Source organism: Nesoenas mayeri, assembly GCF_963082525.1.
Source record: "Nesoenas mayeri genome assembly, chromosome: 14".
In the NCBI taxonomy this organism is placed as follows: Eukaryota; Metazoa; Chordata; class Aves; order Columbiformes; family Columbidae; genus Nesoenas; species Nesoenas mayeri.
The window spans coordinates 7,483,569-7,511,026 of record NC_137556.1 but is presented as its reverse complement, the minus strand read 5'-3'; the positions used below and the strand labels follow the sequence as shown (position 1 = coordinate 7,511,026).

Sequence of the window (27,458 nt, the reverse complement as noted above, 5' to 3'; positions counted from 1 at the left end):
ACGTGACCGCCCCGCCCCTCTCCCGCCCCGCCCCCCGAGCTGGCGGCGGCCGTGACGGAGCGGGGGGACGGGCCGCTCTGCGGCCTCTAAGGAGGTATTAAAAATACTCATTAACTGGCCTGATCTGCCTTCGAACGGGAAGACTCAACGCGGCACCTCGCAGTCGATGCACCAGGAGCTGCGTTTAGCAGAACTGACCTGCTCGCACGGGGGAAAACATGGCAGGTTTGCACCGACCTGCAGCTGCCTGAGCCTGTTATGGGGAAAGTAAATACAGAGTGATAGTTGAATAAAGGAAAACCGAGATTAAAAAAAATGAAGAGAAGAAGAGAGAAAGGGGAGGGAAAGGGAAAGAGAGAGGAAGGAAGGAGAAAATATTTTTTAAAAAAGGAAAAATATTTAAAAAATGAACGAGAAAAAATATAAAAAGATAAAATATGACCAAGAAAAAAAAATAAGAAAAAAGATGAAAAAAGGAGGAAAGACTCCACTCACACCAAGTCCTCTCCTTCAGATAAACATCAGGGTCAAAGCACAAGGAACGCTCCATGAGCTCACAGAAAATACATGGCAGTCAAGGTTGCCTACAAGATTCTGGTTCTTTTATTGAGTACATAACAGATAAGACAGACAAGACAGTGTAAAATCACATGTATTATTTGTACTTTTAAAAAATTACAATAAATTACTGAATAATTAGTAAAAGCCGTTTTACTAATGGCTGCTCTCCAGTGATACAGGACAGAGGAGGCAGACGAATAAGAAACATGTACCAGCTGTGAATACGCAGAGAGAATGTCACAAGGAATTAACACTGAGTAGCACACAGAGTAGTGTTAAATGGGAACATCCAACCCAACGGGTCCTTCCCGGCCTTTACACTCCGAACACCAGCCCAAAGCCGCCGCAAACCCCTCCTGCAGTGCAGGGGCTGCTCACACCCAGCAGCAGCGCCGCTCGCTCCGGCCCTGCCAGGCAGACGTCTGTGCACCGAGATGAATTTATCTATAGGAACAGCATCAATTCTCCTTCCTTGGAGCAGATGCCTTACTACCAGAAGGCTAACTCGTTGTTTCTTCCGGTCTCAATTGATTTTGAAGAGCAGTCACTCAGTCTCCCAGTATTTTGTCTCTAACTGGAAAGAGATCTGCTCCATTGAGGTTTCCCATAATGGGCTGATGGCAGAGGGCCACACTGCTTTGATTTTGTCCTTTTTAGGTAGAAACGCCCTTCGACGTCTACTAGTTTCTCATAGCACATACATTGCTAGGCTCTTTGTACAAGAGATGCTCAGAAAGGACATACTGAGCAGCTGCAGGTGGCACAACGCTCCTCCTGCACATCTTCCTGCCCCAAGCCTTTGTGAGGGCTGACTGATGAGTATTCTTAGGGGTCTTCCTAAAAATTGGACAGACAAAATCCAGCAGACCAGCGTGCCACCGCCATGTAATGCTGAGACTGACTCACCGACTTCTAATTTAGGAACATATGCCCTCATTATAATCGTCATGAGCCCACTGATTGACTTAATATTATTTCTGCACCGAGGTCAAGGAACTTGTGGCTTCCCAGACAAACTGAAAACCATGGCTTTCAAAGAATTAGGAAAGCAAATGTTAGAAAACAAGGTGTGTCTGAAAACTCCTGAATGCTAAAGGAGAAAGAACGTGATCGTACACTATGAAAATGCCAAATCACATTCTGAAAGAAACCTGCAGAGCTGAGAAATGACTCTGTTCAGACCTTAGGGTGCTGGGAGCAGCGGGGCACATCTGCATGACAGCTGCTGAGTCACAGGACAGCACTGAAGAACTCACAAGACTATTTGTAGGTCAGGGTCCTATAGCACTGGACTATGCTGCGTTAGCTCTCGGATCAGCAGCCAGAGGTGAACACGGTTTCAAGCCAGGCTGCATCTGCTGTGCGAGCTACCCAGAGACCTACAGCAAACAAGGGCAGGCAAGGAGCAGTTACTGTCTGAAATAAAACGTCATTAAAATAAAAGGTAGCAAAAGGCAGACATGCATAATTTATGGTGGTAATTCTACATGTCAGGGGCTATCGGGTTCTAATGGCTCTTGAGAATGTAAATCTGTCAGCCAGAGTAGCCAAAGAAGCACCTACATAAAACAGTCACTGTCAGAAGCCCCTTATCGATAGGAATCTATTGTAATTGTGTAGTTACTGGTCTCCGATTAAACAAAAAAATCCCAAACACAAAACAGCAAACCATCCTGCTATCTGCCACATTAACTCCCTGTTTTATCTCCCAAAGACAAATTCCTGCTTCCTTGAGTTCACCCTGACACGGAGGAAAGTTCATAGTCACTGGATGAACTGAACTGCCTCTCCGCCTTCTTCTGATCCTTGATCTTTTGCAGGATATTGACCTTCTTCTCAAAGTAGTTTACGAGGGCTGTCTCTGTCAGCATAGAAGCCAAGATCTGCTCAAAGGAGATTGACCAGTCAGTATCGATGGTGCTGCCATACCTGGCAGCTGAACTGCCGCCTTCACAGCCAACCAGGACCGTGTCATCCGCGATGTCTTCACACTGCAGAGAGCCTGTGCTGACCATGGAGTAAGACGACATGGACATATCATCTTTGGTTTCATCATCTGATAGCAGCTGTAAAGGAGAGCTTTGTCCTTCCCCTGACCCATCTCCTAGAGTTTGGTTCTCCTGCTGTGTTTTTTCAGGGTGAGTGTCTGCGCAGGTTTTGTCCTCACAGTCAGTTTGGCGTTGCTGCTCCACTGCTGAGTTCTGACTCTGTTCAGACGTTGGTGACTCCTCTTCACTCCCGGGATCTTGGGTGTTGTTTGCTTTGCAGTCCTCGGACTTCCTCGTAGGCCTGTTGGAAAATTTTTTTCCAACCTCCCCGATTCGCAGAAGGAGACTGGCTACAGTGGCAATCGCATGGTAGAGCTCTTGTTCCACCGGGTCCTCACTGAACATGTTGTAAAGGGTCTTGCATAACTCTATGAATTGTTCCTTTAAAAGACAGAAAAAAACAACAACTATATTTCAGGCTGAAAAAAGTTGACAGTGCTAGATAAAGCAACAGGGACCATCCTGACTGACTCCTTGTTTATTTGCCTCCCCACCAAATGGCAACTGACTAGTGATTCAGAACAGTCCAATACAGACAAACTCTTCTCTGCTGCAGTGGCCAAATCGAGACACAGCAATGTAATAGTGGTGGGTTTTTTGCTGGCAGGTGAACAGAGCACTCACATATTCACATCTGAGAAAATCTGAAGTTTTCCTTCTGTCCTGCTACTCTTTTGTGGTCAGGTTGTAAGCATTTCCAAACTGGTGTAAGTAGTGCCCATCAAGGAAATTAGAGACAGAAAAGATCACACCGGTCACCAGACTCTCTTTCCTGTAACCACATTCTTTGCTCTCTGCCAAGCAGCTGTAATTCGAGGCAATGCAAAATCAAAAAAGCCAAACAAGTTTCTGTGACTGATGGCATATTTGAAACATCTTGTTCTGGAGTGAAAACATAGATTGCAGTTCTGATAGCAAAAACTGGTCTGTGAGGCAGAGAGAATCAATTACATTTCACTGGTCAAAACAGCACTTTGTCCACCTTCACTGAGGAATTCAACACAAACGTGGAAGTAGAGGCTTCAAAAGCTCACCAGACCAGAACAGCAGGGCAAACTACAGGCACAGACTGAGTATGCTGGCCAAATGGCTTCACATACTGCTGAATTCCCCACTAAGCTGTCAGTCATCTCACTGGAAACCTGCACATTCACATCTTACCTGGCTCATTTTGGGGAGATCTTTGATGGTTTCTTTCTTGGACTCTTTTTCCTTGGCCCATATTCTTAGGTAGTATCTATAGTCCTGTGGACTGGTACCTTTCTCCTCTGCAAGGCAAGACCAAACCACTACTGTCAGGTGGTTAATGGTTTCAGACTTAAAAAGTCAACACTGTGCAAGCAATAATCATGCTGGAAGCAGGTTTTACTGACAGTTCAGGAACGCATCTACCAGGAAGGCAGCGTTGTTTTCTGCTGGTTTATCTGATCCAGCTCAGTAGAGCAAAAATCTTAACACTGCTGCATCAACGTGACTTCTCATAAATGAACTCTACGAGTTGACAACTTACCAAATATGATTTACAAATGGTACAATCTTGGCATGTAAAAGGGTCAGAGCAGCAAGGCATAAGAGAGATTTATTTCCCAGCTCACATCCCACTTTACCTCTGTCCATGGGGGACACTTTGAAAGGTGTCCTTGATAGAGCAACAGACAATAAACAGTTCATAATATGAGAGAGACAAGACTGGATTGTGGTCTATTTATGATGAAATTACCTTTTTCTGGACCATTCTCATTTCTCCTTCCTTTATCTTCTTGGGTTTCTAAAAATTGTGGAATTATAAAAGAATGATTAATAACTGATTTTTCAGCAATAATCACATGAAGAACATAACTCATATACAAATTAAAATTATAAAATAATATATTTAATGGAAGTTACATCTCACATTCCCACATAATGTTTGGAGGAGAAAACAGAACGAGGTGGAAACAAGGAGCCGAAGAGATGAACTGGATAAAAAGCCACACTGAAAAAGTGGGTTGAAGAGCTAAGGCAGAGGACAGAACTCTTAAAAGAAAGGGTGAAACACAGACATGAGAGACAGCTAAGGAATGTGATGGTGTAAGGATGAAGACATTTGGTTATCCAAAACAAGATAATGAATGGAAAAAAAAACCAAACCACTGCTAAGCATAAATGTGACTAAGAGCTACACTCACCATTATTTACGGGCTGAACTGACACTCTGAGAGTAATTTGCAGAGTCTAACTTCATGAACTTTGCTTCTGGTTCCCTACATTGTCACTAGACTATATAGAAGTCCTGGCTCAACTCTGACTATTAAGTTAGCCACCCAGCACCAAAGAGCACAACCCCTTGTACTTACTCAGATTTCTTCTGAGCATTATTACATTTTGGTAAACATTTAGCACAATTAACATAATCTGACCTCCTATATGACAAGCCCTAAAATTGTATTTTAAGAAATACAGTAAATTAGTGTACTAACAGTTTACTATTCAATGCCATGGATCCTTATTGTTTTAAATTAGAAGACTGTGAAGGAGACAGGTTAGCATCTACCCAGGCCAGCAACCCTAGCACTCCCCACAAGCTGCTGTGGGCATATTTTCCCCCTGCTAGTTTCTAGGATGAGATAAATTCCACTGAAAGAAGCTGAACAAAACCTATTTTCACCAAGGTTGAAACTCAATATGTAGAATATACCGAAAGATATCTGATTACTTATAGCACTTTATTCACAGTGAGAGCATCACGAGAGAGGAGCAGCAGCAACAACTTCAGAGTATTTAAAATAACACATTGGTGTGGGCAGATGATATCAGCGTTATAGCCATGCTCAATGCATGCACATAATCCACGGACTGACCTTGAGACTCACAGTGCAGGCAGAAATCCAGCTCTGAGACAAAAGGAGATACTTGAGCAGCAGAAAGAGGGGCTGAGGGGACAATATCCCAGATAAAACAGAAGAAGAGGCCAGACATAGACAGACACAGAGAAGGAAACAAAAACAAGAAGAGAGGCAATGAGACTTGCATGAAAGACCTAAATCATGGTGGGAGACGGGCTGGTAAAAGCACACGGCTCCTCAGCAGTCTGACTGTGCTTCAGAGCACGCTGTGTCCTGCATGGAATGGGCACTGAGGATTTTAAGTTCCAAACTTCTTTCCCATCATGCAGCAAATACAGTGAACTCAAACACACTGGCAATCTCAACATGCTGCCACCACGAGACCATGCCTTGCAAAAAAATCACCATTCGTAGCACATGGATTTATGCTGCAACTCCTGCCTAAAATGAGAGGTAAAGGCAGCAAGTGTGGCATTACCTTCTGTCGTAACATCCTCTGTGAAATAACTCGTGGCCTCCAAAGCAGACTCTGTCTCCTCTGGATTCAGAGCTGTATTTACAGAGAAGGAAAAGTTAAGATGTCTAAGATAATTAACAGCAGTATCACAAAATTCTTGAGGCTGCTGTTTTCAACTGCATGTCAGAACAGACCATGCTCAGTAGTAGCAATATCTGACAGTGATCACTCACCGGGAGGCAGATGCAGTTTGTAAAGTACTTTGAGTTTTTCAGTAAGATCACCATGATACATCCCACCTGTGAAAACAAAAAATATAGTTAAGAAAAATAGTGCTTAGGATAAAGAATCACCCTCTGCTCACAGGCTCAAAACAGGATGAGATCAGAAGCAATGAGGAAACACTAAGTGCACAAAGCCCTGCGCAGAAGCAGTAAAGAGATCCACAGCAAAGCTGCATCTTGTTGGTTTGCCACCTATCGTTTCCCAAAACAGGAGACTGCCCAGCAGCAAAAAGGCACCGTCTGTTCTGCCTGTGGCTGCCTGTAAGGCTGTCATTCTCCCTTCATGACAGTGCAAACATCACTATCTCCTCTTAGTTCTGCTTGGAAAAGGACAGAAACGTATTTTTTTTCAATATTCCATCATCTCCCAAAGCACCACTTACTCATGCCTGTCACAAACTCTTTGAAGTTAATGAGAGAATCCCTGTTCTCATCCAGAAGCCGGAACAAACGCCCTGCTAGCACAGGCGTATGTGCGCCGCAGGACCAGGGGGTCAAACTGATGAACAGGTCTTTGAACTGCTCCATGTCTATGCGATACTGCTCCAGGTAGGGTAAACTTTGATCTCGGCGAGCAGCGGCAGCACGGTTATTTCCCCAGTAACAGCTCATCAGATACTTTGCCTTTGGAGAGAAAGGATTAATAGGTCACATTATACTTCACTACAAGTGGAGACTTTGTTATAGCTCAAGAAGAGCATCGAGTAAGCAGAAAAGAGATTTCAGGACACACTGTTCATCTCCCCCATTATTCCTAGTGTTACTTCACTACGAAATAATATTAAATGAAGGAAGAGACAGGGATTTCACAAAAAAGCACAAATAACAATTTTAAGTGAAAAAATACGAACTCAACTTTGAACAAAATGACACTTGGGTTTTACTATGAAGGGAACATGCAGGTTTTGGAATTAAGCCTCTCTTCCTGAGTCTACAGCACAGGGCAACTGAGTTTGCAGTAATTTTGGTAAATGCAGTTCAGTAATATCACTCTTTTAAAAATACATACATTGACAAATAGAGGCAAAGCACTTTAGTAATTTTGTCACAATTACAGAGCAAGTCAATGGCAAACACAAGAATAAAAATTGAGGTAGCGTCAATCCTAGCTCTCTGTTTTAAGTGCTACGTGACATTCCTTTACACAGACTTCACGATCTCTTTCTGAGTATCATTCAAATACTGTGAATGTTTTTGGGCATCTTTGGAAAAAAAAAGAAGAAAAATCAATGGATAGTAATAGCGCCAGTTTCACTGGCACCATGTACAACAGAATGCCACATCTGTCTCTGGCAGGTTGGATTAAGAATCAAAGTCATTGCTTCCCTTTCAACTTATCTCAGTAATTGTTCTCTCCATGTTGGAACACTAACTCACTCTAACTTCTTACCTTGAACACCACATACAGCTCTTCCAGTTCTTCAATAGAGAAACCAATGTCACCAGATACAGCTCGGACCTACAGTTTAGGGAGAAGACAGAGTGAACAATTTATTTCAAAGCTAGAAAAATTAAATATGGCTCACTGAACAATCTGTGTAGCACAGAGGAGAAGAAAATACGTTCAAGGAGATATTACACAGGATGGGAGAGAAAACAACCATTCCACTATCACCCACTGCTGTGGATTACAGGTCAGGAAGACAGTTTCTGGTCAAGCAGAAACCACTGACATTTTGAGCAGCAAGAAAAAATGACTGCGCTTATCTCCTGTTCGCTCAGACCTGACTCTGCAGATTGTGTTGCCCCCCTGTCTTGTTTTTATCTTCAGATATTTGACTCAGATGCTTGAAAAGCAACAGGGAAAGAAACACGTGGATGAGGTTCTCCACCTAGGATGTGCGAGATAACTGCAATAGATGCGGATACTCCCCTTCTGTAAGATTCCCTAATGCGCTACCATACTCTCTAAATGGCAGGGAAATAATTACCTGCTAGCCAGCTTTTCTCAAAGATTCCAGGCAAGCAGTGAAACTGATAGTGCCAAGCTGTAGAGACTACTACAAGACCTACAAGTGGTTTTTATCTCCCTTCATACCAAATAACAAATTCAATCATGCTCTTCAATCCATTTTATTAAAGAGAACCATGGGAAGAAGGCAACTAAAAATCCATTATTCCAGCCAGTAAAACCATTTTTTTCACATTAACTGCAATTATCTAGGTCACTTAAAACTGAGTCCGCTACAGGGCAAACTTTCTAGATGCTCACAGCAAAACACATTCCATTAATATGCCATTTGGTAGCTCATTCAATCTGAGCTTCACGTACCACACTCTTCTTGGCTGTATCCTCCAGAGACTGGATCACTTTCAGCCTTTGTTTAAAACGCATTTGTTCAATGTCATCTGCCTTCAGATTGCTGAATTTCTACAAGAAAGGAAGCAGACCAGGTCAACATCACCTCCTAAAGAAAGAACAAACCCTGTTTCAATTACATGTTCTTTAACAAGTATACTCTCCCCTCAGAGATAATCTAAAACCCCTAGGAGGCTTTTACCAGCAGCAAGATGATGAGAAAAAACTTGAGCTCTATTCCCTATTCACCCCTGTCCTGCAAGAGAAGTCATTCAGAATTCATGAGAAATTCAGCATCAGAGGTTTCTAAAGAGCAGCTGAAAAAGCATCTGTCAGGACTGACAGAAATCCAGATCCCGTACTGTGGCAGAGATAAGAGAACAGACAGGTTGTCATTCCCCGCAGCCCTGTTTTCTTCTAGGACCCATATGAGATTCAGCTACAAACACCAAAGTTAACGGGCTTTTCTACTGCCTAGGTCAGACAAGTGAGATTAATTTGTGACGGTCTTTTTTTTTTTTAAAAAAAAGGAACAAATAGAGATGGTCGATTTGAAGAAACAAACAAAATACCTAGCTAAATGAGAGCTGCCTGACTGTAAGCAGCTGGAAGGGGACCAGATGAAGAACGGTAGATAAAAAGGGAAATGAATCCACAGTTACCACAGCATAGCAAAGAACTGTCAAACATCAGTTCTCTTGCCTGTGTTCTTTCCACCATTCAGACACACATTTTTAATGAGTTTTTTCTCCTGATGAATAATGAGGTACAGCTCCACCACTGCAGAGGTATTTCAACAGCAGTGGCACCATTCTCAGGTCACCTTTCTGTTAATATAATGTGGAACCCAGAACAGGGCTCCTGTGCACATGAACTGGGATGCTTCCACTTTTCTGCAGTTTACCTCACAATTTTTACCTGAATTTCCCTCCCGAACTCTCTAGCAGTAACAATCCTCACGTACAAGTAACAATAGAGACTTTTTTTGGCAAAGCAGGAAGAAATCTCTGCTCCATAATTTTTACTAGTTTGTAGTCCTCATTTTAGACGCCACTGGTGTTGGGGAGACTCTTCGTACTCCACAACAGACAACAGAGTTGTGCTCTACTCACACCGAAAAGGAGGATTAATAGCTTGGGCTTGCACTCCATGAGCACCTCAAGCTATGAACACTGTTCAAATTCTGGTTGCACAAAGTATAAAACTGGATGTCAGTAGAGAAAAGTCTCTTGGGTGAAAACTAAGCCAGAATCTTACCTCATAGGATGTTTTGATGAGCTCAAAGATGTCGATTTCAAGTGGCGGGTCGTCTCCACTTGTCAATAAGGCGTGCAAGTGGGGAATAGGGGGAGAGACGCTCTGTCTGTTAACTACATTGTCCAAATATCTGTGGGGAAGAAACAGAAGAGATGCAAGACTCCAGGATTAGTGTCCAAGAAAAGAAGTAATAACCTAAATGCATCATTTGGAACTTCTTTGTAACATTAATCTAAACATGAAGGAAAATTTATTTTTTTCCAGCTAACCTGCAGTGCTACCCTCAATGTACCTGAAGTAAAGCTGATTTTCACCCTAGTTTTGGGGTCCCTACTCTTTTTAAAGTGGGTTTCTAGTAGTAAGCTGAAGACCTTGGTATGTATATGAGAGATTCACATTTCAAACAAGAAAATCTTACATTTACTAGACTTGGGAGATATCTGCTTGATAAAGCTTTATGTTTCTATAATACAGGGCAATTCCTGCCAGGATTTAACAGCAGATCAGAATTCTGTGAATTTCAGAGGAGCAACCCTTTGGGGTTCAAATTCAAACTGAGAAGCAGGAATGCATGATGCTGCAAAGCAAACAATTCCAGAAACATGGGATTCCTCCATACTTGAGCCAAAAACTAATTTCAGCTGTGGCAGAAAGCAACAGCAAACCCCTCTGGAGCTCAAGTTTCGTCCTAGAGTGTTATCTGTGACCTGCTCAGTAATGGAATTAGGTAGAAAGAGATGATGGCTAAATGGTACTGCTACTACGTTACAAATAAGAACAATGAATGGTACCTGCCCAGAATAGTCATGGCTTCACCTTCATCAGAGCACTGTAACAGCTTCTCCATGTTGGCATCAAGTATGGCCAATGACACCTGCAAGATAAACTTGATTCCCTCATAGAAAAAACAGTCGACAATGACCACAGCACTCTCAAAGGGCATGACACTGAGAAAGAGAGTGAGAAACCAGGAAAGGGATATGGTGGAAATCACTCCCAGGTCCTGCATCTTTTCTGCCAGCTGTGGAAGATATTCTCGTGTGAGTTCTTCGAAGATGCCTTGGTCCACTAATGCACCTGGGAAGACAAACAAAACTAACAGTAGAACTCAAATTGGTGGTAGCAGGGTACTATACTCAAGCTAATAAATGATTAAACAAAATAGTGTGAGTTCACTTTAATTTCATATAAGCCTCTTAACATCAGAACTAAAATTAACACTTTTATTTAGATTGGTTCCCTGTTCTCATTAAAAATAATGTACCTAGACAGAGACTATTCCTATACTGCAGAGCATGCAGCAAGACAGTCTCTCATTGATCTCTGCATTTTCCCTAAAATGAGGGGTAGAAGATTACTGATAAAGTATTTACATCAAACTATACTCCTTTACAGAGACCAACTTTAAAAGCCCATTAAGCAGTGCTTTCACTAACCTTTCCTGGAAGCCTAGTCCAAAGATTTAACACATCATTCAGATGGGTAAAAAATAACCAAATTACTTTTCTTCTAGGTATGCTTTCCTTACTGCTAATGGTCCCTCTTGATACCATTTTTTAGTGACTTCATCTTCCTTGTCACTACAAGGTAGTACTACTACCTTGGCAGTCTGTAGTGTCTCTTCCTATGTCTCCATCACATGCCTCTAACTTTAAAGGGAACAGGGTTGTGCTTCATCATCTTTAAAATCCATTATATTTAATTCATTCTGAACAATGAAACGTTCCTGAGAGATCCCGGTGGAACTGCAGCTGAAAATCCAGGCTCCAGCATGAATTTGACAAAGACTCACCCACTACTCTGGTGTTGTAGTAATCTGGTAACATCCGCTCACATAAAGCCACTAGGAGCCAGAAAGCCTCCTCCTCATTGCAGTACAGCAGCAGTACTGACGTGACAATGTTCATGGCCTACAAGCCGGCAGAGTTAGATAGGCAGACATAGGAGAGAAACATGAAGATGTTCATGACTCTGTCATTACAGACCAGCTGAACTTTAAAAGCTTGATAACAGCAAAACTGTCACTAAGAGTCACATCTATTTCCAGCTTTTACTGGTATCTGAGTCAACAGATGACCTTGTGAGCCAATTTACCTTCCTGTTTCAGTTCCTCTGTGAGGCAGCAAATAATACAGTGAGTTTTTGCAAGCACTCATTAACCAATGTGACTAAGTATAATATTCAAAGTTTTCATAAAAAGCTTTGTAACAATTTGGTCATAACAGAAGAACATAATGAGGACCTCTTATACCAGAGCAACATACAAAATGAATCTGAATTTCTACTGAGTTGTTTCACAAACCAGCAACTGGCTTCATTTTCAATGTACTGTCCATGCGCATCACCACCTACTCCATTTAATTGCTCTTTTTAATGAAACCAGAAGACAGTTTTGCTCAACCAGGGAAAGCTCCACAAGGAAAAAGTAGTAAAAGACTCTGTCATTAACCCTAACAGAAATGTTCAAAGTCTATTTAAATGCTCTACCAAAAGATACTTAAAGAGATCTTGCAACATCACAACTTCTTTCCTACTCTCACACTTACACAGGGAAAGCATGGAGGAAAAGTCCGAAACTGAACAAAAAACTGCAGAAAAAGCCCAAGTCAATCATGGTCACCGTGTAGGGCTAACAAGTCTAAGACTTCTTTCTTACCTGACAGTACCCAATTGTTGGATTTCTGAATGCATAAGCTGTTAAGACTCTCCGGAGGGCAGCAATTCCCAGCTCATTCTGGAAGGCAGGATGTTCCGGCATAGAACGGTGCAGATCTCTCTCAATTTCCTCTGTAGCAAGATTGTACTTTCCCATTGACTTTTCCACAAGATCTGCATAGTAACCAGGATGAGTCACCATCTCATTCCAAGCCCCTGTAATGACAAACAAATAGTGCTTCACCTCTTGAGCTTTGGAATACAGATCTGCCTGCAGTTTCAGTGAGGAGGCAGCCAGGAAGCACTACATAAAACTCATCAAGTACAAATAGCTATGAAAGTATAGTAACAATCTCATTCTTAAATCATCATGTTAGAGCCTAGGTCCCAACACTGAAATGCAAATGAGGCCAAAGAGCTACTACGCCCATGAAGAAAGTTGTATCAGGAATGTGATCGCTACATTTTTGGCAAAAACACCATGAAGTGTCATCCAGGTGGAGTTAGTGTGTGGTTAATTTCTTCTGAAATAAGCTAAGATTTAGAACTTTTCATGTGAGATGTACAGAAAGCTTATTCCTGCTAGCTGTTAAAGTATCCTGCACAACCTCCTACCTGAGAAAAGGAGCCACAGCTCTCCACGAAGATTCTCTGGGATTCCTTTTTGCACCAGCTCCCTAGTCTTGGCAGTGCGATACATACACATCCCTCGCCCGTATTCAAAGAAATGAATGTTCCAAGACTCTTCTTTCATCTTCTCCTTTGCCTTCACAGGAACAAATATGGCCATTTTAGCAGATTAATGCATTTTTATGTTTATAGGACAGGTGATTTCTGAGTATACTCAGGCCTACACAAGAGAAATGCATTGTGACATTTAAAGCCTTTCTTCTTCCTGCTGAATAAAAGGCTGTATGCTAATCTACACCATTCCGAATCAGTTCTGACCTTGCTTAAACTCAAGTCTTTACAATGCTAACACAGGCTATGCAATGGCATTACAACTTGCAAATCTCTACATAAATTCAAGTAGAACCATGGTCTAAGATGATTAACTAAGAAGCAGAGATAGTAGTTCTCTGCTTCCTTGATCTGAAGAAAAGCAGTTCTTCACAGGCATGAATTTACATCCTAGAAACACAGTAACACTCATTTCTCAGCCTCTAGTCAAGTATCTCAGGTATCTCAGTACTGACAAAGTAAACTGATGGTCAGGTTACATCCATGCAGCCCTGTCACTGTGACAGACACAGCAGTGATACTGCAGGACTGAGCAGGGATAAAATGCATTGTCAGAGTCTCAGAGCAGGACAGGAAATCTCTAACATACAGCAAACTATTTATAGTTAGTTAAGTTAGAGTATTATTTACTCCTTTGGGTCCTAAGAGCTCCTCGGAATTTCTTCTGAACAGTTTGAGCAGTCCCTGCGAGGCTGTTGGCACTTCCCCAGCGCAGAAGTTGACAGGTCGGTTGCTGAGAGCAGCTGTGGGACTAACTGCGAGCGGGCTGCTGGAGGGCAACTCTGGAACCTCCTGAGGACAGAACATGAAGCATCTCAGCTCAGGCAGCCTCCTCTGCTAATTGTCTAACAAACAGACATCATTTGCTGGTGACGAGCGCTGCTACCACACCACAAGGAACATCATTCTGAAAAGCAGACAAACACTCCTCCCAGCTATTTCCTTAGTACCTCGCAAGCAGGATCAGCCAAATTCCACTTCCACTCCCTGTCACTGCCGCATGGTTTCTTGGATGGCGTTCTCTGCAAGAAGTCAGAGATTCTCTGTACCAAGAAATCTCGGTCTTTCAGATTGGCAAAGAAGAAGGTCATTTTACTTCTAGTGCTGATGGACAGAGGGCTGGGCAAGACACTGGAACTATCTGCTTTCTCAACTATTGTCACCTAGAAGACAAAGACAAGGGCCATTTGGATCTAGCAGATACTCCATTATCTATAAAGCACCTCACCAAAGCGAGAAGTACACAAAAAAGGTCTGTAGTCTTAACACAGAGCTAAGAAATCCCCACCTCCCTGAGAGGAATGATGAGATGACAGGCTTCCTCTGCCTTGCTGGCAAAACAGATGTAATTGTTGGAAACAAACATCTGGCCAGGAATATGCATCTTGTTGAACGGTGTCCACAAGGTACAGTCTGTGTGTCCATCCAGGCATTCGTCCTTGGGCAACCGGAAAGTAGCACGGTAGCACTCATTTTTGGCTCGAGCATCCAGGTCTCTGAGGAAAAGTAAAGAGTGGTTCCCAGAGGTTTTTCCTCACTTGAAAAAGCCACTCAAACTCTAATGTTAAGTGTTTGTTCCAATCACAACCTTCAGACTGTGCTGTGTATTCTTAGCATTCATTTCTCTAACTGAGGTGCCACCCCTTATCTGACTCCTTTTTCAGCCTCCAGACATGCTTCACTGACAAGGTATGTCCTGCAATACAAGATAAAATACGCAAATGCATCTGCAAAACTTAAACGTTACATCAGATTCTGAAACTGCAGAGAACAGTCCCCAGTGGGAGGACATATTACTATACAAATGTATATGACTTTTTACAAATTATCAACTTCAGACAAAGGGGCTGATGTCATTTTCTTCTTTCACGTTTTTTTTTCAAACAGGATTTTCAACAGTTTCTAGTTGAAAATTCCTTCTGACAGCACCTAGTCATGCACGAGAAAGACACGAGGGTGTGTGTGAACTCAGCACCAATTTGGGACAGGAAAAAGAAAGAACAGGCAGAGGGCTAACAACTGAAGTAAGTGATGCAGCTCCTGGAGTGAGAAAACCCTAGTGGCACCTGGGAGCTACACAGTAATGCAGGTTTATTATTACAATCCCATGTTATCAGTCTTCTCATCGCTGGAAACATATACCTTTTTAATGCAGAGATGTTCTTAAGAGGCTTCCTGGGCTTTGGGAGGGACTTGTCCTGTAGGAAGCTCTCATTATCCAACAACTGCCGCATAGCAATGTTAGCCAACTGCTCCATCAGCTTGAATGTCTCGTTGATGTTGAGAAACATGGAAAAATAAAGTTCATTGTCCCTTGTGCTTACTTTAATGCACTCAGGGAACAGCAGTGTAGCATTTTTTTCCAGCTGGGTTACATCCACCCACTGGATCACCAATGTAACTGGGAAAAAAAAAAGTTAAAAAAATACTATTAGAATTTGAAGCAAAACAACAAGCAATCATAAATGAAGCTCAAGCAGCAAGTAAGCTCTCAGTGTAGCAGCAATTCTCCCTTCTTACACATGGACAATTATTTTCTTCATACTTTCACACTGTTCTCTAAAGATACTTGGAAATAATCTTTGGGATTAACTAGACTAGAAATAATGCAGTTCCAAAAGGACCATCTCCCAGGCAGTAAATGCTTTCAGCTATGATTACTCAAGTTTTTTTTCTCTCTCTCTTTCTTCCTTCCTTCCTTCTCTCTCTTTCTTTCTCTCTTTCTAGCAAATTCAAGCTTTGTAAATACTGGGTCCTGGTGGTGATTCCAAATAAAACTCACCAAAGTCAAAATATTGCTTGGTTCTCTAATTCAGTTGAAGTAAAACTTAAGGTGTACTTGTACAACTTGAGAAATGTTTTGAAAAATGACTCGGCCATTCAGTCTAAACACCACTGAGCTGCCTGAGTGCAAAGACTGATCTATGCATTTAGCTACAGTTCAAAGGATTCCTAAAAGGAAGAAAACCTGACAGCTTAAAAAAAGGTCACACAAAAGATCAACTGCATCAAAACAATCATGGGAAGTGGCAGAAAAACAACATGCAGGCTTATAACTCACCCTCTTTGCCCAGCAAGAAGGAGTAGAAACAGAGGTGATTGACAGTGAGGTACAGCCAACCCTGCCTGGGCACACGGCCCTTCCAATAGCTGCAGGAATAGTAATTGACCAACTTCTCCACCTCGGGCATTCCAAACTGCTTCCGCATCTTCAGTTCAGCCTCTTTGAATTTACCTGGATCCTCTTCCCCCTGGGGCTGCTCATTCTTGTTCTCTTCAGCAATAATTCCCTGAAAGGACATGGGAGGAGAAAGAGAAGAAATGGAAGGGAATATGCCTGCTGACAAACATAATATACAGCAAAAGGTCATAGCAGCAATCCGGGAAGACAGAAAAAAGAAATATGACACAGCAGTTATCATTTCCCCTGTCATGTTAAGAGAAATAGTAAAGACATAGAATGAGCAGTCAGATAGTCTGGGAGTCTATGATCTGGGATCTGCTCCCGAGCACAGGCAGCAAGCATTCGCGTTTAACGTTCGACTGAGTTTCTCATGGTTGGCCTGGGAACACTTTGAACACCCTGCAGGAAAACTGAAGTCTGTTTTCACTTGCAAATATCCTTCTTCAACAGGAAAAAGATCATCTGCCAGATCTTGATTAGCCAGAAGGAAGAACACATGACCACCATCTCTCTTAGACATACACACAGAAAATACAGAGAATCTGACCCTGTATTTACAAGTTTCTACCCTGGAGAACTTGTGGACTTGGAATCTGAATGTGTTAACTGCACAGCAAGCAGAGGCACCCGTCTGGCGCAGCAGGAGCCGGGGTGCGGTTCCTTATACCCAGAGGAGATGGCTCCCAGGCCATCGTGGCGTGGCAGGTACACTGCTCACAAACTAGAATTCTCTCTCCCATATTTGTTGCTAGATGAACCCTTGTTTATAATAACATTCTGTCTGCCTCAGAGGTGTAATGTGCAAGGATTTTAAAAAGGCATTGTCTTTTACTTAGGAGGAGCACCTAAGCAGGCTCTTCCTTGAGATCTGCTGCTCATAAACCTTTACCCCCAAAACTTCCATTCCATTACCCCCATTTGGCCAGCGTTACGACTCTAACGTGATGCTGGTAATACTGTGTGCAGTACATGATGTACGTGTGTCTGAAAAGGGAGGAGAGAGAAGTCCTGCAATAGAGCTCTTGCTTCCTCCCTCCCACGAGTAAAAAAAATCTTAAAACCACCTCCCCATTCCTTCTCAGGATCTGCAAGTCTTCAGAGAAATGTGTCGCTTACATGGATCTTGCCCTTGACAAAGGTGGTGATATCTTCCTCGTTATCAAAGATGGACAGAGTCTGCAGTAAGTTATTCTCCAGCCATTCCCAATGCTTTGTGATCTCTTTACGAGATGATCCTAATTGAAGGGGTCAAAGATTATGAGAACAGCAAAGTAAAAAGACATCAGAACAAGTTAACAGCACGAAACTAATAATTACCAAAGAGTCATCAGGACACATGAAATACACCAACTGTCCACAGGTCAAGGTTATTTGATGTACACCAACATTATGTTTCTCATTAAATGTCTTCACTGCCACCAAGGATAATCAGCACACTGCCAATACATCATCCTAGTGCACACCAAACACAGCTTTTTTCCCAGACAAAAAGCATTCTCATGTTCCAGACAAGAAGTACTTTTTAAATTCGTGGTATACTAGGATAAAAATAATGAACTTTCAAAAGAACCTTGAAATTTCAAAACAACTGAAGTTTTTACATTTACAAAAAGGCTGCACTTTTGACGAGCAGTGGTCAGCAGAGAGCATACAATTGCAAAAAAAAAGCAACCAAAATATTCATGTCAGAAAGTTCTTTGCTTTCTTAAATAAAAATATTTCAGCACAACTTTTATCTGTCAGTTGTCTTCAACTACAAAATCCACAAGAGTTCACAAAGGATACGCTTCACTGTGTAACCAATTTAAAGAACTTTTCTATAGAACGTTGCTTTACTCAGTTGCCATGACTTATTTCAAAGATCTGTGTTTACTAAAATATTTCTCTCTGTCAATGGGTATTGCTACATTCTCTTGAATACAAATGCAGAAGTAGTTTTTAAAAAATAATTCATTTTTTTTCTAACAGGATAAGAAACAGTGTTAAATGCCGACAAAAAGAAATCAGTTTAAATGCAAGTCAAAGACATCTGCAAGTTTCTTTTTGCCAAATTCCAGTAAATATGTCTCCCGAAGTTTCATACAAGAGCAGCAGGATATCTAAACTGTTAACAGCATGCCTCCCGCTCCTCGATTCCTCTGCGAGTACATTAGACCCCTCAGTGTGTTTAATGACGGCAATGAAGAAAGCAGCAGACAACACAAGTAGCTCCCTAAAGCTATTGCTCTGACTTTTCTTTTTCAAGAGGCAGCTTCAGCAATGAAATAGTCTTCATGTATTTGTAGCTGGACACCCAACCATACAACACAGTGCCAGCTAATCTGTGGTTTCATAAGCAAAAATAACTCCAGGACCTGAAACCAAAAACTAGAAGCAAGTAAGTTGTCTTGTCTCAAAGGACTGCGGGCTATGAATTTGAGTTCATGTGTACAGCCCAATGGATGGGACATTTCTTTTGCGTCTGTGTATAAATTTACTTGACACCTATCCTAGCTAAATGGCAACATTTTTAAAGCATAAATGATTTTGAGTAATACTAAATGGCTTATTTTAAGGGCACAATTATCAGTCATAAGATGCTTTGGTCATGCAAAAAACCCACAGGACCAGCAACAATGGCAGGGGAATAAAATCTGTGTTCTGCTTGGTTATGTGAGCTGCATCTCTCACCAAGTGAGAGCATATTGCTAAAATAAGCCAGGCCTCAACAACTGATGTATTTCTAAGATCAACATCAGAATGACACACACAAAGGAGTAAAACTCTGCAGTTCTAAATTTACCAAACTCCATTTAGTTGTTATATAGCCCAACCCATTGACCATGCTGCATTTCTTAAAAGTAACTGAGGCATAGAGGATATCAACTACAGCACTCCTGAAATTGTACAAAAATAACACATTCACTGAGTTTCAATATACTATAAAATTTCAGATTTGCAGCACATGAGGCCACTAAATATTCTGCTTTATTCTATGCAGTTTGTGCTGCCATTTTGTTTTCTTCCTTCTTCTCTGCATCTTCTCTCCTCAAATGGGAAACTGAGTTTCTGCGAAATGCTGCAATTTTTAAACCTCTCTTCTGCAGAATTTAAGTAGCTCTGCAAGGGGGAGTATTGTGTCGGTTGCCCAGGGAGAAGACGAGAACAGGGAAAACAAGTCATCAACGTTTGTGGGCTTAGCAAATGATTACTTCATGCTCAGATTTTACATCTCAAACACAAAGTGAGAAGTGAAGATTCTTATTACAAAGTCAGTCTATAAATATTTCTGAAGATATTTTCTTTTCAGCAACCAGTAGGACTTAAAGCCTTAATCAAAGTTCACCACCAGATACTGCAAGGTTGTACCATAGTTTTCTAACACAGCAGTTACACTTCTCAAGTAAAAGAGGCCAAGGATACTTGATGTATTAAAAAAATATTATTGTAATATATTCTACAATCTAGTGTATTTATACATCTATTACAAGCCAAAAATAGCAGAAAAAAAATAAACTGGATCAAGGTAGTAAAGAGATTCCCTTAAGAGTGTTTGGCACCTTGAATGACCCTACGTGCTCCCATCTTGTACTGTGCTCCTGGTAAGCAGGTTTTGGCACAACACACTTCATCCCACAGCAACCCTATCATCACAGTTTTATTCTCTGAACAATCACACTATGACCTTGCAAACAAACACACCTTAGAAGAAAGAAAACTTCTAACAACTGCAGAAACTGCAGTTTAGTTTCTAAACTACAGTTTATACAACACTGAGTTCTGTTGTTTCTGGCATCTTCCACTATTCCACCAGAAGCTCTAGAAAGTTTCCTGAGCTGTCACGGATACTTCTACATGGGATAACTGATCACCTGAACCAGACAATGGAATAAAACAAACCCAGCCCCCGACAAGTCACATCAATACGTACCACATGCCACTGCCCAATACACTTGAGAGTCCTGAGTCTGGTGCAGAATACGGTATGGGGCAACTCGGGCACTGGAATCCAAAACCACGTCTAATGTTCCCACAAGAAGACCTAGGAGGCAAAGAAATTAAAACACTGTTACACCAACATGGAGTTAAACAAAAATACAGGGTCAACACTACAAGAAAACACAGATTTTGTATCATATATGCTGTGACGGATGAGCAACTGCACTTGGTTGAGAGAATATCGAAGCTGAACACCCTGTCACTGCAAGGAAATCCCCCAGAAACCAGCTACAACCAATCCCACTCGTAATGGATAAAGTTCAGATGGCAACTGCATGTCTGCTAAACCTCCTTATAATCCATCACCTTTCTAGGAGTTTTCTAAAAAATGTGAAATGTATTATTCTCTGTGGGCTTTCTGTTGCTAACAGTGATTTTTAAACCTATGAAACTAAAACAGAGAAGAGCTCTCAATACTGTGTCTTTCGGCATCACCTATGCAAACAGTAGGTAAGATAACTCATCCAAAATGAATCAAATGGCTCTAGAAAAACTGGTACCCCCAGGTTGCAGTGATGTTTCTAGAAGTACTTCAATTAAACAAAGAAAGAAGGCAGAGAATCAAAATTTGATAATACATAAGTTAAAATATTTTTGATATATTAAATTAAATAGTAGGCACTTCCAGAATAAATGCTGACAGCCACCAGATTGCGTAAAGTATACTCACTTATTTCAATTAGTCTATTTACTATACAAATCAAATATCTAAGATGACACTTTGCTCTGTTATTCTAGATAATGTTCTATGAGCAACTTTAATGCAAATTAAGTTTGCAGCATTCTCATGGTTAAGAGTTTTCTAACATGAGAACTTGGAGAGGGAGCCTGGCTGCTCCTCGGGACCACTCTTTGGGAGGCCCTGGGTTCCCTGTGGTTTGGGCAAGTCTGAGCAAACTGTACCCCTTGATATCTCACTCATTATCATGAAACATGCTACTTCCTCCCCTTTATCTCTCTTGGCTGCCCAAAAGGAAGTAACACATTAGGAATATACCACTGAACATGCTTCAAGGGAAGCACCATCCACAGCAAGCTCATTAGTGATCCTTAAAACAAATACATATGTATTCAGCAGTCGGGTCTCAGTTTTGGCTCCACATTTCTTCTGTATAGTTTTAGGCAGAATACAGATTTAAAAGTAATTCTGAACACTTCCTATAACAATCCTGAATGTGTCACATATTGACATATGGACTGGTAACACGAGATGTTAAGAACCTGAGTATGACAGCAACTTAAACACCCTTGCAGCTTGGCCAAATATTTGCGTTCTAACTCTAAAATGCCAGTTTGCAGTTGTTCAGCTCCTTAAGGATGACACGTGGCTTTTAATACATAGGAGCTCTGAAGAAAGAGCTAAACAAGCTCAAGAAGTAAATAGGCACGAAGTTTCAAACATTGACTCGATATTTCCAGAGTAGCACCATGTGTCGCTTCTTCTTGCAAAAACCTGGGAAATTCCAGAATACGATTACATGCCTACAGCAAAATTACATGTTATGTTACATAAAACAGGGCAATCCAAAATAATTTTGAATACTGTGAAGAGATGACACATGGTAACAATGGTTATCAGCTGCGTCATTTCTGTAGTTAGTGTATTTGGTTAATGGGGCTAATACATGAAACTGGTTGCGCATAAACCACAAACGTAAAAAGCACATTTTTTATTATTATTCACATAACTGTGTCAGCATTTTGCACACAAATGGGGCATTTTAAAAGCGAGGGGATTTTCTGCTGTTGCTAACACTGTGCCTTGGTAACAGTTAGGTTATTAGCAGTTTTATCACCAAACGCGGCTATCAGGCATTCGCACATAGGGGCAGTTTTCACTGCGCTGCACCAACACAATTTCACCCCCAGCCCAAGCACAGCAGAATTTTCATACGGGCATTAATTAAAAACTACGTCTCACTTTCATCCTCTAAATCCTGAAAAAGCACACCAAAGAGAACACCTCAGTAATTCAAAGCAACACGAGTATGACGAAGAAGCCATTTTTGACAAGGGAAGAAGACGGTCCCGGCCACCCCTCCCCACAGCCGCTGCCCCCCGCGCAGCACCGCCGGGGCAGCCGGAGCGCCCAACACGCCCCGTGCTCCGCGGAGCCCGCCGGGCGGCAGCGGGCGCGGCCCCGGGCTCCCCCGAGCTGCGGGGGCGCGGGCACCGGCCCGAGCGCGGACGGACCGGGGAGGCGCGGGCACCTCTGCGGGTGCCGCAGCAACGGCCGGGGCTCTGCGGGGCTCGCACACCGGGGGGGAAGCGACGGGAGCGGCAGAACGGGCTCAGCCCAGCCGGCGGGGCCTGCACCCGCGGGCCCCCCAGCTCCAGCCCAGCACCGAGGCGAGCGGCTCCTTGCCCCGCCCTGACAGGACCCGCGCCGCCGTCCTGGGGCGGCCCCTCAGCCCCGCTGGGCCCGGCTCGGCCCTGCGGGAGGCGGCAGCGGCCCCGAGCCGGAGCCTCCCCCCAGCCCCGCGGCGCCTCACCCGTGAGGCCGCCCCCTTTGCCGTGTCCCCGCCGGCGCTGGAGCAAGAAGAAGGGGTTGGCCCGCTCCGTGACCCACAGCGCGCCGGCCAGCAGCACCTCCTCGGGCCCCAGCCACATCGCGGCGGAGCGGAGGGGAGCGGAGCGGCTCGGCGGGGCTGGGCCGGGCCCGGCCGGAGCGCGGAGGCGGTGCCGGGGGAGCGGCCGGGCCGCGCCGACGGGTCACGGGGCCGCGCCGGTGGCCATGGCGCCCCCTGGCGGCCCGGCGCCCTCACGGCAGCGGGAGCGAGGGCCGCGGCTCCGCAGGAGGAGGTTGAGGGTTCGAGCCCAGGTTGCGGGTTTGGGCCCCGCTCTCCGGAGTGCGGCCGGTGCCAGCTCCGTGTCGCGTCCTCGGGGGGCAGCGGTGGTTCACCCCACGCTCTGCAGAGCCGGTCCCCTCTCGGTGGCTGGGGTGCTGCAGAAGGCGTTTTCCGTGCGCTCAGCTTCCACTGAAAAGACCTTTGCCATGGTGACTCTAATTCGATGAGAGCAATGTGCTCATACAGTAAAAAAATCAACCAGATGACAAATCTGTGCAATCCCACGGGACCCACTGAAGCTGCCATTAACAAATACTACTTAAATGCTCCTTCCCATTTTACACGCCCTAATTTATTGGCAGGGAGCTCTCAGTGTAGCATTGCAGGGGGCTAGAGCCTCCTCTCCAAACTGCTGCCCCCAACCCTGCCCTCACCTGCAGTCCCTGGCACAGCAGGGACACGTCCAGATCTCCTGCCGGACCTGGTGGTGCTTTCACCTCCCCTTTGAGGAGGCAGGAATTTGTTTACCCTTTTTGCTGTGAAGCACACACACTGCTGGGCACCATCAGCATCTCAGCCTTGGCGAGCCAGCCCGTGACCCCCGGGAGAGGGGCCCCGGCATCCCCCTCCTGGCATCCAGCTCCATTTTGGTCCTTGTTTCATGGCTCTGGAGCCCATGCAGGGCTGGCGATCAGGTCTGCAGATGATCTCTGCAGCAAACAGGAGAGCTGCAGATGTGGGTCCTTCTCATCTGTTGGCCCTGAAGCAGCTTCCCAGTAATTTGAATTGCTATTCTTGTTTTAATAACAATTAGAGAGTCTTCCTGCAAACTCTGAAAGTGTTACAACAGCAAAAAACGTTGATATCTGCCATCTCCGGGCTTGTTGCCCAGGTCCCAGGAAGGCGGGAATGCCGTGTTTTCTTTAGGCTGTAAATCCTTTAACCCTGGGATGATCTATCTTCGGTGTTAGTGTTACCTCTAATCCCGCTTGGAGCCTTTGTATACAACTGTAATATAAATATTTATTAGCTAGCTGAGCTTTCCAGGCTCTGGGAAGGGTTCGAGCACTGGGAGAAGGTGCTGAAGGACCATTCTCTGTGCTGCTATCTCTGCTCCTGCTTGCTGCGTGCCATCTTTCAGGCAGCAAACGCTGTGGCAACATGGATTAGTGTCTCCTATGTATTTGTAAGCCACTTTGAACCATGTGGCCCCTTCGATGGCCTGATATTTCTAGGCACTAGTACAGTAAAACACAACAATATTTAATGCATCCTCTCTGAAGATGGATTTTTTGTCAATGTTCTTCCACATTGTCTTATAAGACATATATGTAAGATACACTGGAGGGACTGGAGTCACTGGGTGATGCTCTCGTCCTCTTGTATTTTGACACACCAAACTCACAAACTCCGTATTTTTAAATTGCTTTTTATTGAAATGTAGTACATTAGCGAACCCTAACTAACTGGTATGCACTATTAACATATTGGCATATACCACATAACTACGATACAGTGTTGTACTTACATCAAAACATGTCAAGAAGTTCTGCTGCTGTGAAGCTACAATTCCCCGGGGGCTGGGGAGGTCTGGCTGCCGGGAGGCGCCACAGCCCCCGCCGCCCCGTGTCCCCGCAGTGTCCCCGTCACTCGGCCAGACCCCAGGAGCTGCTGGCGGGTTTGGGTTACGTGGCCTGCGGGCCCCCTCGCAGCAAGCCAGTTCAAACAGACTTCGCATTTTACACACACGCCTTTTTTCTTTTTCCTTTTTTCATTGTTATTTGCTGCCGTTTCCCAAACTCAAAGGCTGGGGTGTCCCCTCTCTGCTGGAATAAAACGATGCCATTTCGGTGGATTCTGTGCATAGGTAGCCATGGCCTCGAGCAGGTGATCCCAAGTAGGTACAGTCGTACAGGGAAGCTTTTAGTATTTAACATCCACTTGCAAACTGCAGCGGAGCGGACCAGATAAGCAGAAGAGCGATGCTATTAATAATTTTGCTCAGAAAGGTTATTCTGCTATATAGGACTAGCATGGCAGACCTTACCAGTGTTGTGAGTAAAGCCTACACATATAGGGTGGAAAAAGTCTACCTGCTGAGGTGCTGGCAACTGATTTTTTGTTTCTTTTTCTCTTGTAGCACCTTCCCGTGCACCCACAATGGAGCCCAGGCAGGCGACAGGCTGGGCCGCTGCAACGCTGGCTGCGATGCAGGAACCGCACGGATCTGCAAACAGGAGATTTGCTTTAATGGCCCCAAACGGCCCATTTAACTTTCCTGGCTTGAAAGTAGCGAAGAGCGTCAACTTTATTTTCAAGCCCAGACTTTCCTATGCTGGAGCATGGGAGGGTTGTTGAACTCTTTTCTTTATTATCCCCACTAATGCAGCCCAGGCATGTGCAAAGGCTGAGGGTAGACACAGGCTTTACTACCTGGCACAGCCAGAGGGTGTTACAGGCACGGCCATGGTTGATCAAGAGCAAATTTAGGCATCAGATGCCATTACCACAACCCAGCAGAGCTGCTCTGTTGGGAATTAGCGGTTCTTGTTCCCCTGAGGGGTTCTGGCCACTGAAGACCAAGTCAGAGCCAAGCAAAGATGAGCCCGGGAGCGTGGGGGGAGCAGCAGAAAAGATAAAAAGGCAAATGATGCAGCAAACACACAGAGCTCTGGGCAAAGATTAAAAACCGTCGTGCTCCTGAGGGCCCAGCCGCAGGAGCTGCAGGCAGTGCCAGCAGAGGAGGGCACAGCCCGCGCCCGGCGGGACACAGGGAGCCTCCATGTGCATGCGCAGCAGATCTTTAGGCTGTGAAACCCCAGCCGTATGACACTAGCTCACGTTACACCTCAGCCTTGCAATGAAATCACTCTGAAGAGCCTCAACTTTCAGCAAAACCCTGTGTACTTCTTACTTCGCAGGAATATTAATACTTAATTACAACTCGTAAGGGAAGGGGCTATTTTTCAGCAACACCTTCTACCATGCTCAGAGACCCTGGACATTATTGGCATGAAAAGAACAAATATTTAGACAGCATTGCAAAACCTACACATCCATCTCTGTTCACCTGGGCACCTCCATGAGGCTAGCGGGCTGAGGACCGAAAGGATGCTCCGTGCAGGGATCCACAGAAGGAGCATCGCACAGCAACAGCCCATGTCCCACCCAGCCTGCTCCGCACTCCCACGGACCGTGATGCTGGTTTGGAGCGATGAATGCCCTTGGAGGGGCTGGCTGGCACGGTGGTGGCACGGCGCTGGGGAAGATGCTGGAGGGCAGGTGGATGGCAGTGCCTGTGCAATGGGGACCTTCGCCTGGCTCTTGAGAGGAGGAGGAAACCAATAGTAATCAATGAGATGAAGGGCAGAGATTAATTGGGCAGGATAAAGAGTGTTTGGGCATGTTACAGGCTTTTAAAAAGAGTAGATGAACAAAAGGATCAAACAACTAACATAGAGAAAAGTTGTCAGTTAGTGCTGCTTTGAAAGACTGATATGAGCAGCTTTCGCTGCCCCCCCGCCCCAAGCACCAAGTAAAACTGACGGGCCCCTGTGAGGTTGGAGTTTCGGCCAACAGGTCAGGACATCAGCGATGGGGGTTACACAGCACCATGGCCCTGCACCACGAGCACAATCCCATCCATGCTCTTGTCACTGCAGCCTGTGAGGAAAGGGTTTGGGGTAGAACATTTTCTCTTGATTATTTCAAAGACATTGGAAACGAAGTCAAAATGAGCACCAGCCTTCAGTTATACATGTCTCCTGATTTCCCCTCAATCTGAGTAACTGGAGCAGCTCTCCCGCTGTCGCCCTGTCCCCTGCTCAGCAGATTGCACCCAGCGCGCCGGAGCACGGGCCGCCCTGACGGCAGCACCGGCGCTGCACCAAGGCTGGCAGCGAAAGGAAAGAAACCGAACACATCTTTAAATATAACGACACATATGCAAGCTGTCACAGCACATCATGTGCTCTTCTGCACGGCCCAGGCTGAAAAATTAGGTCACATATGGATGTGTAAGACGGGGTGAAAAAGGAGCGAAAGCTTCACTGTGAAGTTCAAGGTGTCTCTGCCCCGAGCCCTCCTGTCCGCCCGCAGGGCTGGCAGCACCTCTATGTGCCCCGCGTGCCCTGCTGTGCGCGGTGCCATGCTGCTTTCTTCGTTATAAGAACCACATGCATGACTATCAGCTACACAAAAAAAATATACATGTTTTTAACAACTACGTCAACTCACTCCCTAGTAGTCAGGCTGCAGAGCTCAGCCCTGGTGCCTTCATCCCTCAGCTCACCACCTACGACTGCGCCCTTATCTCAAACCTAAACCTGGCTCAGCCTGAGGCTCGGCCTGACCCTTGGCTCCTGCAGACCTCCCTCTGCT

General features: G+C 44.3%; 1 protein-coding gene across 1 annotated transcript; it reads right to left on the bottom strand.

Annotated features, from left to right (window-relative positions):
* Positions 1-52: 52 nt before the first annotated feature.
* On the bottom strand, positions 53-22,899 carry TBC1D9B (TBC1 domain family member 9B; the record flags this gene model as incomplete). The annotated part of the gene is made up of 21 exons (XM_080352971.1): positions 53-2,990; positions 3,771-3,877; positions 4,330-4,377; positions 5,913-5,984; positions 6,125-6,190; positions 6,559-6,799; positions 7,566-7,634; positions 8,448-8,546; positions 9,732-9,861; positions 10,523-10,808; positions 11,524-11,641; positions 12,388-12,602; positions 13,002-13,152; positions 13,758-13,919; positions 14,078-14,290; positions 14,416-14,623; positions 15,270-15,528; positions 16,189-16,417; positions 17,428-17,546; positions 20,222-20,332; positions 22,782-22,899. The coding sequence occupies 21 exons, from the start codon at positions 22,897-22,899 to the stop codon at positions 2,298-2,300; spliced, it is 3,714 nt and encodes a 1,237-aa protein (XP_080209097.1). The 3' UTR covers positions 53-2,297.
* Positions 22,900-27,458: the final 4,559 nt, after the last annotated feature.